The following is a 17,115-nucleotide window of genomic DNA, read 5'->3' as shown; positions in this document are numbered from 1 at the left end:
CTGCATGGGCTAAATGTAGGTAATTTTTTTTACTTGTTTTGCAGTGATGGCAGTGTAAGTCAATCCCAGGATGACAGCATTGTTGGAACAAGGCAGTGCAGACACAGCCTGGCCATCATGCCTGTCCCTGGAACACTTTCATCTAGCAGCCCGGACCTGTTGCAACCTACAACCAGCATTCTTGATTTTTCTAATCCTTCAGGTAAAATAATACCTTTCTTCTGATGAGTCTGTTTAATGAGCTTAGAGCCAGAGAGCAGTGTAGTAGCTAAATAAATAAGGGCCAGGTCACAAATCAGTATGCAGTCGTTTTGGATGATGCCTTTTTAATGAAAACCAATCTACTAAGCCACTTTTATTTGCCTGTTCCTAAAGCAAAAGCTCTTAATATTTATGCAGTATTGTCAGTAACAATGAGCTCGGTGAATAAAGGCTCTGCAGCATTTGCTTAATTTGGCGTTCGGTTTGCTAAACCAAAGGTAGTAGATGGAGTGGGGGGGAAAGCCCCCATCTTTTACCAGCAGCCCGTGTGTGAAATGCCGTGGGCATTTGTTCATGCCATGGCAGTTCCTGAACTGTCCAAGAAAACCTTAAACAGAGCCTTACTTCTTCAGCCTGCTACTTAGGGCTGCTTCACTGTAACTTTTGAGTTGGCTCCTGCAAGCAAAAGCAGAACTGTATTTAGACCAGGGGCTCTAAACCTCCCAGCCAGAACCAGCCTGCAGCAGTCATCCAGCCCGCGGGCTCCCCCTGGGTATGGAAATTTGGCAGTGTGGGGGTGGTGGCACTGCTTCTCTGCTGCCCAAACTCTGGACTCATGGGGAGCCCTAGGCCCTGCATGCTGGATGTGGTGCCCAATCCCAATGGACAGGACAGTGCTGGGCCCTTGGGCCCAATCCTGGTTTGGAGAGGGAGCTGGGAGGGATGGTGCCAGGCCCTGGAGACCCCGTCCTGGCATGTGAGGGAGGGAAGGGGGTGGTGCTGGGCACCCAGGCCTGATCTAGTTTGCAGATGGGCCCTGTGCCACTCCTTTGGTCCACAGGGTCAAAAGGTTGAGCACCAATGGTTTAGACAGATAGATTTGCTTCCTATTCAGTGGCTAGGCTCTGTTTGCTCCTCTCTGCTTCCTGACCATCTTTTGCCAGCTCCCATGCCACAATGACTTGGCTTCTGTACACCTGACCCCTGTGAAGAAATATCCCAGAAAGCATAATGAGAATGAGTAAGGGTGGGAGAGTTTTAAGTTAGTGATACTGGTGCTGCACTTTTATAAGCATTAAAATCAATCAAGTATATATCATAAAGAAAAAAAAACCCTCAAAGAAATATTTTTAGTTTTTAACTTTGTGCCCTCTGCATTGCTGCTGCTGCAGGAATACAGTAGTGGGTGACTGTAGGGGTATTTGACTGTATGTTGCCTGTAAACGCGTCAAGTCAGAATCACGTTTCCCTATTGCCAATATAAGTTCTATGTATAACTATATGTTCTGTCAAATGCCTTATGGCTAGGACTTAGATTTATGTAAGTTTGTAGATCTCTTTTAAAAGGGATGTGTACATGCATATTTTTATGCATACATATCTGTGACAACTCTCTTTGAATTTGCTGCAAATTCATTTTTACTACTTACAAGAGAACCGTGCATTTTCCCTGAGCATCTTCATTAAAACTTGGGTAGGTTTTTCCATAGTCGTGAGCTGTAGCTAACTAGTCTTTTAAAACCTATTCGTAATTCAGATTTGTCTGTAGTAGGTGTAGAGTCATTTTTGAATGTTACATGCTTCTGATTATTATTAGTTATGTCTAGATCTTGATTTTTTTTTAAATGAACTTAAATGGATTTTATTTGTTTTTCTTTTTGGTGTCTGCAGCTGTTGGTTTTTACTGTAAGTATTTTGCCTTACTGATATCTAAACTTTAAATTGCATATCTTATTTGTTGAAGTGAACAAGTTTGTGACAGTATTTGCTTATCTATTTGAAAGGTGTGCGCTGTATGAGCATTTCATAATTAAACCGAGTATTTATTTTGTTGGGTGGCAGAAAGACTGGGGGGAATCAGGATGATTTGCTGCAGAGGTTAGCATCCTTTCATTAATAGTGGGCTGAGTTAATACAAGTTAGTCCTAATGAAGACATAAAAATAGGTGCAGAATGAGGCCAACACCAAAAATAATAAAATGGCTGCTGTGAAAATTCAGTTTTCAGTTTTATCTACTTAACAACTCTCTTCATGGCGTCACAAATACAAGCTGGCAGAACTCTGTAGAATGAAAGCCAGAAACCTGTATATAAATTCTAAACATAAAACTGAAAATTAATCTCACAATATGTGTAAATTGTCAGGCTTTCTTCAATAATACCAGGTTTTTTACTAGGGGTAAACATAAAGGGGCAAATCCTGTTTCACCTTCATGTGCCTATATGATAGCTACATAACTGAAAGTTTTGGTGCTTTCACAGTTTACCTGTGCAAAATAGTTTGCCCTTCTCATGTACCTGCTGGCTGGGAGAGAAGGACCATGCCCTTTTTTAGCCCAATAGTTAACCTGTAGCTAGAGCACTTCCCAGTCAGTGGGCAAGTGGGGTTCTCAGTCCCCCACATCCAAAGGGATTTGAACTTTCATTTCCTACTTCCTAGGCAAGCACTCCACGTACCAAGCCACCAGCCAGACAGTACTCAGAATGCTCTCCAGCACTGCCTTTCTTATCACTTTCCCTTTTAAATGAGGACTTTTGTTTTTTAAAAAAACCCCAAAAAACAAAGAAAACAAAAAACCTATTTTTATCTAAAAGTTGTTTTTTATTGTTACTCCTTCGGCTGCATGAAACATTTAAAATTCATTGGATCCTCTTCAGCCAGCTAGAAAAGTATTACTATAAACCTTCATAATAGTGGGAAGGTTAGTAAAAGCAATGAAGAAGTTTTCCAACTATTTCAGTTGGTCTAATAAAAGATATCAGGTTTACACAAAGAACCTTATCTGCCGTTGACAGTACTCAGCACTTCTTTTTTAGAAAACCATTTTCTTAATACTTATTTTTCCCCCGTCTTCACCTTGATTACAGCTGCTGCTGAGACTTCTTTTTCTTTCAGCTGTGTAAACCTGCTAGTATCAAATCACAAATGACTACTCATCTTTTATTTCAGAAACCATGACACTCTACCACAGGTATTGTTGGTCATGGCTGAACCAAAGTTCAAAATCTCAGAGTGGGGTGTTCACCTGAGCTGATTTCCTTTTTCTCATTAAATGGGAAAAAATGGAGAAGTTAAGGGATAGCGTAGTCAAGTCTTCATATAAATAATATATATATTATTAGTATATAATAGTAAAGGAGGATTATATTTATATACCTAGATTTTTACAGTGGCACCAATACTGTAGTATTGGGAGGCAGAGTAAAAGAGGATTTTATATCTATATAGCTACAGATATCTATACAGATATCAAGAGAGAGAGAATCCTCTTTTACTCTGCCTCCCAATACTACAGTATTGGTGCCATTGTAAAAATCTAGGTATATAAGTCAAAAAGTATTTTTATAGAGAAAATATTTGGTTCATCCGTTGAAGATGCCTCTTCATTTCTTTCACCATAGGCATTATGTGCCTTGCCTTGTGATCCCTGACCAGACAGTTCAACACGAGTTCACACACTCTGTGTGAGATGTCACACTGCTACCCCTGGATTTAGGGGCAATAAATAAGTAAAGCCTGGTCAAATTTCAGTAGGAGAAAAAGAGAACATTGGTCTCTTTATAGTAGAGGTTTGAATATCTGATGGGGCCAATTACATGTTTTGTCCAAGAATTAGTTCTAAAATAATTCTGAGATCAGAAGGAATGATAGCTGACTCTTCTGAGACAATATATTCACAATTCCAGTTGTTATAAGGTATCTTCCCTCTTTCTTTTTTTGTTCTACAAAAAAGTGCCAGATTGAATGGTTGTCAGTTTATAAACAGAAAATGGTGGGGGGAGGGTGTCCATTCCATTTTAAAGGACATGATTTTTCCACCTCGGAAAGATGTGTTTTAATAAATTAACCATAACTACTGAATAATTGTAACAAATATATTCAACTGAAAGAGAATTGTTCACAAGGAACATGACTCAGTAAATTAAACCAGGAACTTAATTGATTAATGAGACATTTATTTCCTGTTATAAATCTGCATAAAAAACAGTTATTTTCTAAATATTAAGTATTGTAAATAAATGCAGAATAAAGAGGTATCTTTTTGGCTGAGGTGTTCTACAGATCAGAGCCTTAAAACAGAAAAAAATACTCTGAAGCTGTGGATATGAACATTTTTCTGGTATGGCTTTATTTGTTTGTTTTTAGGGGGTTTTTTTAGAAAGCTTGCATGCAAATTATGAGATTTTCCTTTCTGTCAATTAAGGTGACAATGTGCAAAGCAGAGAAAATGCAATAGGTGGTTTGTGCTGTGGCATGCATGTGGTCATACCAGAAAAAGAAATTAATTTAGTGCTTTAAGTGAGATTACAATCCATCCTGTGTTGTTTTTTTTTGTAAATTTGTAAATAAACATTTACATGTTTGTTAATGAACATGTACATCAAGATTTTGGGATAAGGGGTTCTTCTTTTTTTTTTTTTTTTTTTTGGCTGCTGTATAATACATCAAACCTCTTTTTATCTTTTCTCTGTAGTAGCTTTGCATTTTAAAGGTATTTTTCTTGCATTTAGATATTCCAGATCAAGTTATTAGAGTTTTCAAAGCAGATCAACAGAGTTGTTACATTATCATCAGCAAAGACACTACAGCGAAAGAAGTTGTGAGTCATGCTGTGCATGAATTCAACTTGACAGGTGCATCAGAGACCTACTCTCTCTGTGAGGTGTCTGTTAGTCCTGAGGGAGTCATCAAACAAAGAAGGCTTCCAGATCAGTTCTCAAAATTAGCAGACAGGATTCAGCTCAATGGAAGGTAAATGTGCCCTTGGTTTTTTTTTGGTTGGGTTTTCGTGTCCTTTAATGTTGAAGCATTTGAAAAAAACATATTGGAGAGAAGTATCCTAATTCAGATTGGAAGAGAAAGTTCAGAAAAGCCTTTGTATTTCGGAGAACTGTTAAAAACATAGCCGTGTATTTTGGTATACAAACTTACGAACAGAATTACTGCCCTAGGTAATGTGCAAATGAGTAGCCTTGAATTATTTTGAACTGTAATTATAGAGCATTATCCACCTACTGAATTTGACACACACTTTTTCCTGCTTTTCTGTCAGAAAAATGTTTCATGCATCAATTCAGTACATAATTGGAATATCAGGCACACTTAGAGCAGGGGAAAGAAGGCCTGAAATACATAACTATTACCTGAAGGTGATAGTAATGTATTTCTGCCTTCTGGTACTTATGATTTCTGATGCTTTGCATCTGTAAAATTGTAGAATTACACTGAATTCCAGTGCCATTTGTCAGCACTAGGAGGAAGGTGTCCTTCGGCTACTTACTATATTTGGGTAGGAACTCAGAAATGCTAACAACTCCTGGAACTTTCTTGCCTAATGGATCAGGCATTAGCAACACAGCTTTTCTGGTAGTGCATCTGTTTCTGCACTCTCAAACTGAGTTTAAAAAAGAAGCATAAATACAGTATTTTTTCTCCTATACGAACGATTGTGGTCATAGAAGCGAGTCCTCCTGCAGTCATTTTTGTAAAATGTTATCCCGAGACAGAGAATACATATAACCAAGTTGTACGTGGACAGTCTGGCTGGTAACTATTCAGATGATACAAGGAAAATATTGTTTATCATTTTAAAAAAATGAAAGGCAAGCAGTATCTTTTAGTAGACCAAGTTTTTGGTTGGAATTGACTTGGGTAAGCTTTCAAATGCAGTGCATTTGTCTTCAGATCTGAGCTCAGACATGAGGAAGGATGCAGTGTATTTGAGAGAGCTTGTTGTCAGGTCTGAACTCGGACCTGAAGAAGGGTGTCTTGCATTCCAAAGCCGGTCTAGGTCCATCCCAACCATGCAATCGATCCTATAAAAAATACCACCCACAAAAATCCTTCGTGGCTACAACATTACTTCAGCACTACAAAAGCAGTGAAATACCATCAGCCGTTGGATCACAACCCCTTTCAGGTGATGAGAATAAGATGTATGATGGTTCCCATTTAAAAAGGGAATAATGTATAATATGGTGATATTTACCTTATCACAATAAGTTTCTTTTTCTAAAATGTACTATTGCTGTGGACTGATATTGCTAAATCAGTCCATTCTTGTGCAAACTATTCTGAGTATTCTCTCAAACACAATGGGTTTCAGCTCTTTGACTGATGACTTGATCCAGACCAGGAGAAATGCGATAAACTAGAAAATTCTGTTTGGTCATCTTTGCCAGATAGCAGTGAGAGTTTATGAAAGAGATTTGTAAGTCATCTCCTTTGGACCGTGAAAGTGATTTTTCTCCATACCTTTTCCTTTCCCTACTACTTTGTTTTTTATGCACCCTACTAATATGATAATTTCCATTTAAAGCTGGGAAAAATATGACATCAAGATCTCAGTGTTTCTTGGGATCGATGTCTGTCTAAAATGTTAATTTACTGCTGCATTTGTAAATAGGCAAGATACTGACCTTTTGCTGATGAGAGAGGCTATTATCTAAACAACTGTGTATATGAACAAGTGCATGGTGAAGTGAAGAAAAGATTAAAATGGCTTTAAGTATTTGACAACTAGATTTTATTTTGGCAATAACAGTTTTGTGCAGGAGTTGGAGCCTGATACTGAGAGCTGTCCTGTGCTGCTGTTCCTTGTTCTGTCACTGTTACAGTCTGGTTTGTACATCTCTGAAGTTAGGATAGTGCCTACCTCAAATGGTAATGTTAAATGTATTTGTGCTGTCAGAACCTCAGAGAAAGGTCACTCTAAATTTAATTTTTTATACTGTACAATTTATATTTAGGTATTATCTGAAAAACAATATGGAAACAGAGACCTTATGCTCAGATGAAGATGCCCAAGAGCTGCTCAGAGAGAGTCAAATATCTCTTCTTCAGCTGAGCACCATTGAAGTGGCAACTCAGCTTTCAATGAGAGACTTCGAATTATTTCGCAACATTGAGCCTACTGAATACATTGATGACCTTTTTAAGCTGGACTCGAAAACAGGAAATGCTCACCTGAAACAATTTGAGGATGTCATTAACCAAGAGACATTTTGGGTTGCCACAGAAATTTTAACAGAGCCCAACCAGCTCAAAAGAATGAAAATTATTAAACATTTCATTAAAATTGCCCTCCACTGTCGAGAATGCAAGAACTTCAATTCCATGTTTGCAGTTATAAGGTAATGCACTATACTTTCGACAGTTTTTTGGACATCTGAATATTGTTTTTTATTCTTACTAAATTACAGTTGTATCTTATGCACAGTAGCAAATGCAAGTTTGTTAACTTACACTGTTTGCACGGTTATAATTCGGAGTGGTACGAGCACAATTCCATTTTAAAAGAACTGCCACGGTTCTCATGCTTTCATTACAGTCTCTTCCATTATCAAAAAATTCCTCCTGTTCCATGTTTGTGCTGTGGTTATTTTTTTTTCTATATGTATATTCTCTTCCCTCAAACTTCCTCCAGTCTGTTTTACCTTAAATCTGCTCATTTTAATTTTGTTTCTTTTTCTTCCCAGGCACTCCACCTTCCTTTCTGTTCTCTCCTTTTAGCAAATGCAGGGTCGTCTTTTACATTTGGGGTCAGTCTCTTATTGGCACCATATGCAACTTCATTGCATGAGTCAAATGAGTATGTCCACCTGTGTAGGCACTGTCATTTGTCAGAAAAACATAAAGAACTTCTCTCTGAACTAATTTTTTTTTTCAGTCAAATACAAATACTGTTTCTGAGAATACTGTATTTGAAGTTCTTTCCTTTCCTTTTTAATTCCTTTAGGCTAGGGGTGGGCAAAATGTGGCCCGCGGGCCAGATGTGAGCTGCCAGCGCATTCTATCCGGCCCATGGGGCCCCTAAAAAATTTAGAATATTAGTATTTATCTGCGCCTGGCTGCCTGTCATGCAGCCCTCGATGGCTTGCCAAAACTCAGTAAGTGGCCCTCCGCCCAAAATAATTGCTCGCCCCTGCTTTAGCCTATTTTACAAAGCCATGTCTACTTCTATGATCAGGGAGTTCTCTACATGAACAAATCTTTTATGTCATACTGTAGGACACTTAGGGCTGTGACTGCATTGTATACTGCTTATGCACATATAAGGAAATATATAACTTTAGGGATCCCCTGGGAGAAGTAAAGGCTTTTAAGAAAACTGTCTTGGGAGTTTCTCTTTCCAGGTCTAGAGAGAGAGGCTTAGCATGGAGAAGGAAGGTAGCCTCTAGCTAAAGCATACCAGATGGGACACCTAGGACTAGACCTTGTAAATGTGTAAAGAGATCTAAGTGGCATATACAGAGGTGGTTTTTTTTTCCCCCTTCATTTCATGATCCATCTTTAAGACTGAGCTGTTATAGGTTAAGAGACTTGCCAACTCTGATACAGTAATTGAAGCCATTTTTCCTTAGTGTCCTGAGGTATACTGCAGGTGGTTTTATTGAAAGTATATATTCCCTTACATCCATAGGGCCATGTCTGTCACTTCAAAGTATTACAGTAGTGGGTCAGTGTTACCCATAGTCATTTTTTACATTAAGTAGTTCTATGAAAACAAAATCCTCCTAAATTGCATTAGTACTGACAACTATCCCAGCTCAAGCTTGTCCCTTCTTATCTTGTATGCCTTACATGCAAGAGGCTGCACTAAACCATTCTCTTCCCTTTGGGAATTTAAGACTCAGTGAGGTTCCTACCTTATTGGTTGTTTTGCTATATGTTTAGTATTTTCATCATTTTCTGTAGAAAATATCAGCCTAAGAATACAGTGAGAGCTGCTGTGACCTGTCAAACTAAGACCATAAGTCCCTGTATCAAGTAGCATGCTCACTTATACATTTTCTATAATCTTCTTGTAATATGACTAGAACGATAAAAAATATATTACGTGATTTCAGGTGTGCCTTATTTTGCAGCTTAAATCACATTCTAGATTTATTTTTGCATGATTTACAAAATTTAGCAAAGGTTTTTCCTCCTTTGTGTTCTAATCTATACAAAATGCTCTGTTGTTTGGATTTGCAACTCTTTTTTTAAGGCTGTCCTTCTGTGTTAATGTTGAAGTGCTCGGATATCTGTGGGCACTAGGATGTTATGTGCAAGTACCCCATCTACACCTCTGTGATGTTATTAAACTAGCAGACCAGAATTGTTTGAGAAAATTTGCAGCAGATTGTATTTCAGAATCATAATGGTTCAAATCTGACAGTAAAACTAGCACATTTTATAGTTCTTGTCTGTATCCCTAAAAATAGTAACTGTGTTTTAAGCAGATTACTGTTATGATTAAAGGCCATTAAAAGTATTGTGACAAACTGGAGCAAATTATTGTTTCAGAAAATGACAAAGGGCATCAAGCACAGTACAAGCCTACCTTAAGTAAGGCTTATTAAAATATACAGATCCATTTATTTACTCATTATTTGCTGTTATTATTGCTAGCAACTTGATAAATTGATTGAAAAGAATTCTGGTATCACCTGTGTGCAGAATCTGATGCCAAAAATGTTACTTTGTAGCCTTTTCATTAATAAGCTGTGAATGCGCATACAAGAGACCACTAAAAGGGATTGTCTTCTGCTCAAGCTTTGTAAACCTGTCAATGTCACAAAAGATTGTTAAAACTGAGAACTATACTTGTACCAGTAGTTTCTTACACAAGCCAATAAGCAGATAAAATGCAGATTTACAATGCCTCGAGCATTTACGAAATTTTCATCCGTGATTAGAAGATTGGGATTAATTTCTACCTTAACCACTTTCAGTGTTTCTTCTCAAGGACAATAGTGTGATTTTTATCACTCTTTATAGATTGAGCCTTTTTAGGTTGGTCTTTAAGTAGTGAGCTAGAGGCAAAAAGCCATAATCTGTTGCTATTACAGTGTTAACAGCTTTGTTTTCCTAAATGAAATTTCTGGGAAAAAATAATATAGCACTTAAAGGATTAAATTGTGTCATCGATTTTATAATTTGGCTATTTTACTATAATGGAAGGTTTTAAAAAGTTTTATCATGAAAACCATATTGCAGCTGGAGGATTAACTATTCTTTGGAAGATTTAACTGTACTAATTGAAAATACTGTTCACATTTAAAGGATTTAATGTGGTAATCATTTAGAAGAATAGACAAATAAGCCCATTTTGAGGATGCCATCTTTTCTGTAGGGCTGCCAAATTATTTTACAAACAAAATATGTCTTGATTATTGTCTGTGTTTAACTGATTTTGACATCCCAGAATTCAATTCAGTCACTTCTGTGGGGCTGGAAATGAGTGCTGGTAATGTATTAAAGGCCAACACCCTGCCTTGCATGACTGCCTGTAAGAGAGGAGTGAGTAAAGAGCAGTGAGTCTTTCTCCCACTGGATCCAATGAGAGAGGCCAGTGGCGCAGAGAAGGGAAAATCTGCAACCCATCCCATCCCATATGGCCAGTACATCTAGGACCTAGGTGGTCATGCAGGCAGCTCTGGATGCGCACACTTGATGGGTTGCAAGCGGGTGCATTCCCACGTTGTAGTGGGGAGGTCAAGGATGAGAAGTGCTTCCATAATTCCAGTAGTGTCCTTTGGCCATAGTGAAAGAAGCTATTCACTCCCTGACTTAATGTGGTGCAGCATTTAATTGCCTTAATCTGCTCATCTAGGTTAAGCATAGTGATGGGGAAAAGGAATGCATCCCAATTTCAATTATGGTCTTTAAAAAAAAAATGAGACCATATTTTTTGTGCCAGTGATTTCTGTGGGAGTATAGGTTAAAAAAAAATGAATAAGCAAAATTATAGCTAATTCCTTTTTTGTCATATTTAAAGGAGGCTTAATTTTTTGGCAGCTTTCTAAGATCTGCTTGAGACTTATGAAGGGAGAACTGTTTGGGTTTCATAGGGAGATATCATGGTCAGTAACTGCAAACCATAGTTTAGTGACCTAAAAGCAACAGGTTAAATATGACCCCTGTGTATTGTTAAATTATGCAGTGTACATACACATTTTGTTCTGGTCAGATACTTGAGAAAACAGGTTACGGGGCTGCGCCCGAATGTTACTGATTTAGGTACCCGCCTAATGGTGCCCAAGAGCAATACTGGTGGACTCTGAACTCAAATAGTATATCTCCTGAAATGAAACACAACTTCCCATAGTAAGAAGGGCATGTAGGGGAGAGGGGCAGAGAGTGCGAGGGGCAAGCTATCCTTTTCTTGGCAGCTGTAATATTTCTTTCTTTTTTTTAAAACCATTCTACTCTATATAAATGACCTATTTGTCCTTCCAGATGTATTCAGGGAATGCATCAAAGCCAAATTTTTTTCTTTACCTGCCAGCATTGCAAAGTTAACCAGCTGTCTGAATAGATTGCTGTGCGTTCTGCTTCTTAACCTAGACAATAGAGATTCTGGAAAGTCAGGATTCACCCTCTACTTTTGTTGATACCTGATTCAGAATAGTACTCCACTTGCTGTTTTGCAACTATGGGGGCTATATAGCACTCTCTAACAAGGAAGTTATTAAAGTAAGCTGATATTTCAGCAATTATGCCATAAAGGATGTACGTTTTAATTTAGTTTCTAAAATTGACACCTCTCTACAATCTCCGGGAGTATTTTACAATGATCAGAAAAAAAATCAAAGATGCAGTAACAAGATTTAATATTTTTATCGCTTCTACTGAATCATCAGTACTTTATCTAAAAGTCTTCTGATCTGCTCTTAAAATTCTCCGAGTGCTGCTACACACGCTTGGTTTGCTACTGTAACTGTAACTCCAACTAGACCTCCTAATTGCCTCATTAACTTTTCATCCTTTCTAGACTTACTGTGGTATAGATTTTTACAGGCATAAAACGGTTACTAAGTTAAGTGTCCATTGGTAATGTATAATTGTAATAGATTGCTTTAGAAATATTCTTGTTACTGGTGTTTTATGAAACAACTGTTATACTTTCATTTTCACTTGCTGTGGTTTATTCATAACACACTGGCAGTATAGGAAGCACTCAGATTTCAGGTCAACTTTGTGAAAATCTATTTTGCCTAAATAAAACAGCCCTTTCCACCTTTCTGAATGCCACAAATCCTACGTAGCTTTTAATGTAAAATATATCTCTTTTTACAGTGGGCTAAATCTGGCATCGGTAGCACGACTCAGAGGTACCTGGGAAAAATTACCAAGCAAGTATGAAAAGCATTTCAGAGACCTTCAGGATCTTTTTGATCCATCTAGAAACATGGCAAAATACCGCAACATTCTTAGCAGTCAGAGCATGCAGCCTCCAATTATTCCACTCTTCCCTGTTGTCAAGAAAGATATTACATTTCTACATGAAGGTAATTCCAGACATACGGAAGTAATATAGCAAGACATTGAATAACACTTTAACCCTTTATTCCGCATTGTCCAGTGGTCTGTAGAAAATGACTAAGAAGAAGAAACCAGTGGTATGATGCACCCTCTATCTCTATCGATCCAACTAAAGTAAATATAATGTAGAATGCATAATAGAAGAGGTTGATCGTTGACAAAAAGTCAGTGGAAATGTTTAATATTGTAAAAGCTGTGGTTGAATCTTCACTACCTCCAGTCTTGGGATGGAAGAGCTTTTGATCATGCTAAGCAATAATCAGGCTACTTCTAATATGTTTCTACTGTAATATTTGTGGGGTTAGTTTCATATTGTGGCTTGCAGGAAGTTAACAGGATGCACCACTTCCTACTCAAAATACTCCCATTTATTTACAACACGTCCCTTTTAACACTGTTTTCCAATTACAGATAGTCAGCGTTAAAGGATATCAAATATGCCATATCCACAGAATGCCACAGAATTGTTTGAAGTAATTTTAAAAGGGCAAACATTGCTGATGTCAGTTGTATATTTATATAACGTATGAAGATAAATTGTTCCTAGTCAAGTTATTCCATGTTCCTCCTACTGGCAGCTGCCACCTTAGAATTGGTCTAACAAGGGCAGAGCTAGCCTTTCTAAATTACTTTGAGTGGGCTTAACTGGCACGTCTGCTTTGCCACTATACTACTTCCTGATTTTGACTGATGTTTGAATTGATAATATGTTATTAGAAAAGGTCTGTGTATTGCTTATACTTTTTGTCTGTGTTTTAAATTGCACAGGAAATGATTCCAAAGTGGACGGCCTGGTAAATTTTGAGAAGCTCAGAATGATTGCCAAAGAAATCCGACAAGTTATCAGAATGACCTCTGCTAACATGGATCCAGCCGTAATGTTCAGGCAAAGGTGCGCAATTTAAAAAAAAAAAAAGGATTAAAGATAGCTTTGATACTGTGGGTAGGGATGTTGGTTTGTATATGTGCATGAATTTGTTTTACAGTCCACTAATTTCATTTCTCATTAATACATACCGAACTGAAATGTGTACCAACGGAAGTTGCATTATGGAGATACCATTAATGCTACTAAAATTAAATGGTTTAGCTTATTTTTAAAACTAACACAGATAGCTCTCCCTTCAACAAAGCAGTTAATGGTTAATTTGGGCCAGTTTTGAGGTTCCATCTAGGACTTACCTATGCAGAATGTGATTAGATTTAAAATTAAAAAATATGATTGAAATGGGATATGGTAAAATTAGCATATATGTATATTTATTTAACATGCTTTTAAGCACAAATATTGCTGGTGATTATCTGTAACGTGACCAGTATCTTGAGGTATAGTAGCAAAATACAATATTAATTTCATTATGCAGCCCAGGAACATTCTTCCAGTTATAATTGGTCAGAGGATAGGTGAAGAGGGTTTTCTTAGTAGTAGTAGCAGTAGTAGTAGCAGCAGCCACAGCAGCAGTAATAACAACATCATTCTCTATATGCTGTATGCACATGGACTGCAAATCAAATCACTGCCACTTACAGTTTTGACCCCAGACTGCTGTTAAGTTGCTCACAATCCATTGGCTCGAATAGAAGCAGCAGCTGCTTTGTGCCAATTGTGTAATGTGCTTGAGTCATGTGATCCATGGAGATGCTATGTGCATTCCTCTGTCCTGCCCTACTGCAGCTTGCCAAACTAGCTTGTGCTGGGCAGGCTACAAGTGCTGTTGTGTGACTAGCAGCAGCGGGATCAAGGAGGATGCTCTAAACTGAATAATTAACTTTTTATGACTTTGAAAATGACATGATGAGCATCTGGGTCAGGAGATCTGCTCTGCATATACTCAACAGGTATAGGATTACTTGGGTTATTTTAGCAAGGAGAAAATGGGGTTTTACTACTGTATCCTTCAGAACAAGAACAGTTTTGAGGGAGCAATATGGACTATATTACACCTCATGCATCATCAGTGAGACTGTTCCCATTGATAAGCCACCTGTGCAGTCTTAATTGTCTTCAAATTACATCCTCAGTTACATCTGTGTAACTGAAGGCAATAACATATTGGAATAAATGAAGCCCTAATGAGAGGAAACAAGATTCTCAGGCAGAGTTTTGCCTGCAGAAGTTTTACATTAATGGTTGCCAGCTTGACCTTCATTTCTCCGGCTGAAACTTCCAGGTTGGCAGTTTGAAAAAAGCACAGTTTTACTAGAAAGTAGAGTAAATTTAATACGAAAGTACTAAGGTACACATGTGAAGACTCATTGTGTCATCTTAAGATCTTCACTTTCCAGAGTGGGAGTTCATTTTCATGATAGTGTGAACAAATAAGCATCCATATTTAAAACGATATAAGAAGCTCAAAAGTAATTCACTTGATGAATTAGTGGCATAAAAACCGTTTGTTATATGCGTAAAACATATGTACAGATTGGGTCTATAAACATTTCCCTTGTTCACTAAATGCTTCATTAATAGTTTAATTATTATATTTAAAAATAATGAATAAATACTTAGTTATGTTTCTAAATTACAACGTGCTTATTAGTTATCAATTTAACTATCAAAATGCTCTCAGAAAATGCTTAGTGCACTATTGTTACAAGTAGAATCTGAAATTAACGGAGAAAAGATTTGTTTTCAGTTCATTTACATTCATTTTCATTGTTGCTTCTGTCCTAGTCAATTGGTTTCCCTCTCCTGTGAAAGCTCCAGTAAAACGTTTTTGTTTGTAGAACACAAATGAACAAGAAGTGCTAATTCAAGTCTTTTGACAAATTTATTACCAATTAGAATAGGGCATCTAATTCTCCAGCATTTATTTGGCAATTTTTTCTGAGCAAATCAAAATGAAAAAGCATAATATCCAGTTGTAAGGGTCTTGTTACCCATTAGGATTACAATGGTCATACTGCACTAAATTAAATTAATCTTGTTATACTTACTGCAGTTTGAACTTTTCTGAAAAATACAAAGCTATCAAAGCGCTAAAAAATACAAAACCATCATCCACAAAGTAAACTCATTTGTGGGGGCTATTTAATGTGAAAATTTAACTGGAGTTTAGTTTTAAACATGAAGGTTTAAAACTGAAAAGCCTGCTGTATGTTCTTCTGTATTCATTCTAGTGTTGTAAAGTGTCCTGCCCAACTGTTCCATTAAAGTCTTGTGTTATTGTTTGAGAAGTATTTTTGCCTGATAGAAATTTTTCTTTTCTGGACTTTCCTGTCTACATCTTTCTTCCTGACTCTCAACTGTGATATTTTTCCTGTGCTTTTCTGTTCAAATACATGCTTCAATGTATATGGCTCTTGCTTACAGGAAGAAGAGGTGGAGGAGTTTGGGGTAAGTGTAGAGATGAATGCAACTAAGATAAAATAAAGGTTATGCAAACTCTTAACATACTGCATCCTTCTCATTAGTGCATGCTTCTGAAATACAGCATGCATTTTATTAACCCTGCAATACTTATTTTTGGTATACAGACATAGGGGGAAACAGAAACAAGGTGGTAAACTTTTTTCAGTCAACTTTATACCTATGGTATAAAGATCCTGTGTTGCCTTCATATTATAGATAAGTTGCTTTAACTGAAATTTACTGCAGAATAAAAAAAATGATGTCCAGTTACAGTGAAATGAAAACTATTTTTGAAAAAAAGTAAAACAGCTTTTAAAACCTGTCTGAAAAGTTTAAACCAACATGCATTGTTTTATACTGTATACATGTGTTAGGCTAGCAAAATTACAATCCTCTCAAAATATGGGGTCCAGTTATAACTGTTAATTGCAATATCTTGTATTTTTAAACCAGACTTACAAAGTATCATGGCTTGCATTTGAGGCAGGTTGCAAAATCCTCATTGGCTTCATTGGGAGTTTTGGATGTGTAATAGGGCTGTGCGAAATTTCGCTATCTGTTTCGTTTTGATGCTGTTCTGACTCGTTTTGAGCTTGAAACAGCGAAATTGGAATGAAATGAAAGGCTTTGAAATGGCCTCAAAATGAAATGAGGGCAGTCGAAATGTTTCAAAAGTTTCAAAAAGTTTTGAGTTTTGAACCAGTGCTTGTTTGCAGCTAAAGAGAAACCAAGGGGTGGGAAGGACTGCTCTCATATTGATGGTGTAGCTGGCCAGTGACTGTCATCCTTCTCTGAGGTCCCTTCCAATCCCAGTGCTCTGGGGGAGGGATGGAAAAACAGCATAAAAAGCACTGTTTGAACTGAGCTTTCTTTGTGCTTTCACACTTACAAGTGACACAAGTTTTGCTCTGAACAGTTTGAGGTGCACTTTCCCAGGAACCCCTGCACCTATCTCCTTGAAACTTGGCAGGCTTCGTGGCCTCAGCTGGGGCTACCATCCCTGCAGTTTTCATCCTGCTGTGCCGTAACACACACACGTGACACAAGGTTTACTTTCAGGAGTTTAAGGTGCAATTTCCCAAAAACTCCAGCGCCTATCTCCTTGAAACTTGGCAGGCTTCATGGCCTCAGAAGGGACTGCCATACCTGCAAGGTTCATCCAAATCAGGCAAGAAGTGACAAAGTTATAGGCAGTTTTGTGCTTCCACATTATAGCCTATGGGCGAAACGTTGAAACAGTGAAACAGTTTCA

At 37.5% G+C, this 17,115-nt stretch overlaps 1 protein-coding gene across 7 annotated transcripts in view; it reads left to right on the top strand.

The window, feature by feature from the left end:
- RAPGEF6 (Rap guanine nucleotide exchange factor 6) overlaps positions 1–17,115 on the top strand; it is a 266,305-nt gene that overhangs the window by 223,013 nt on the left and 26,177 nt on the right. For 3 of the 7 annotated variants that reach the window (XM_019506311.1, XM_019506306.1, XM_019506312.1), the window contains 7 exons: positions 45–202; positions 1,873–1,887; positions 4,714–4,954; positions 6,952–7,335; positions 12,266–12,477; positions 13,280–13,403; positions 15,825–15,848. In XM_019506311.1, coding sequence (XP_019361856.1) covers positions 45–202; positions 1,873–1,887; positions 4,714–4,954; positions 6,952–7,335; positions 12,266–12,477; positions 13,280–13,403; positions 15,825–15,848 — 1,158 coding nt within the window. The remainder of the gene's footprint in view (positions 1–44; positions 203–1,872; positions 1,888–4,713; positions 4,955–6,951; positions 7,336–12,265; positions 12,478–13,279; positions 13,404–15,824; positions 15,849–17,115) is intronic. The other 4 variants (XM_019506313.1, XM_019506307.1, XM_019506308.1 and 1 more) reach the window with 3 other exon arrangements.

The sequence above is a fragment of the Gavialis gangeticus genome, unplaced genomic scaffold (assembly GCF_001723915.1).
Source record: "Gavialis gangeticus isolate Ggan-Ray unplaced genomic scaffold, GavGan_comp1, whole genome shotgun sequence".
NCBI classification, from domain to species: Eukaryota; Metazoa; Chordata; order Crocodylia; family Gavialidae; genus Gavialis; species Gavialis gangeticus.
This window is presented reverse-complemented; position numbering and strand designations above follow the sequence as displayed.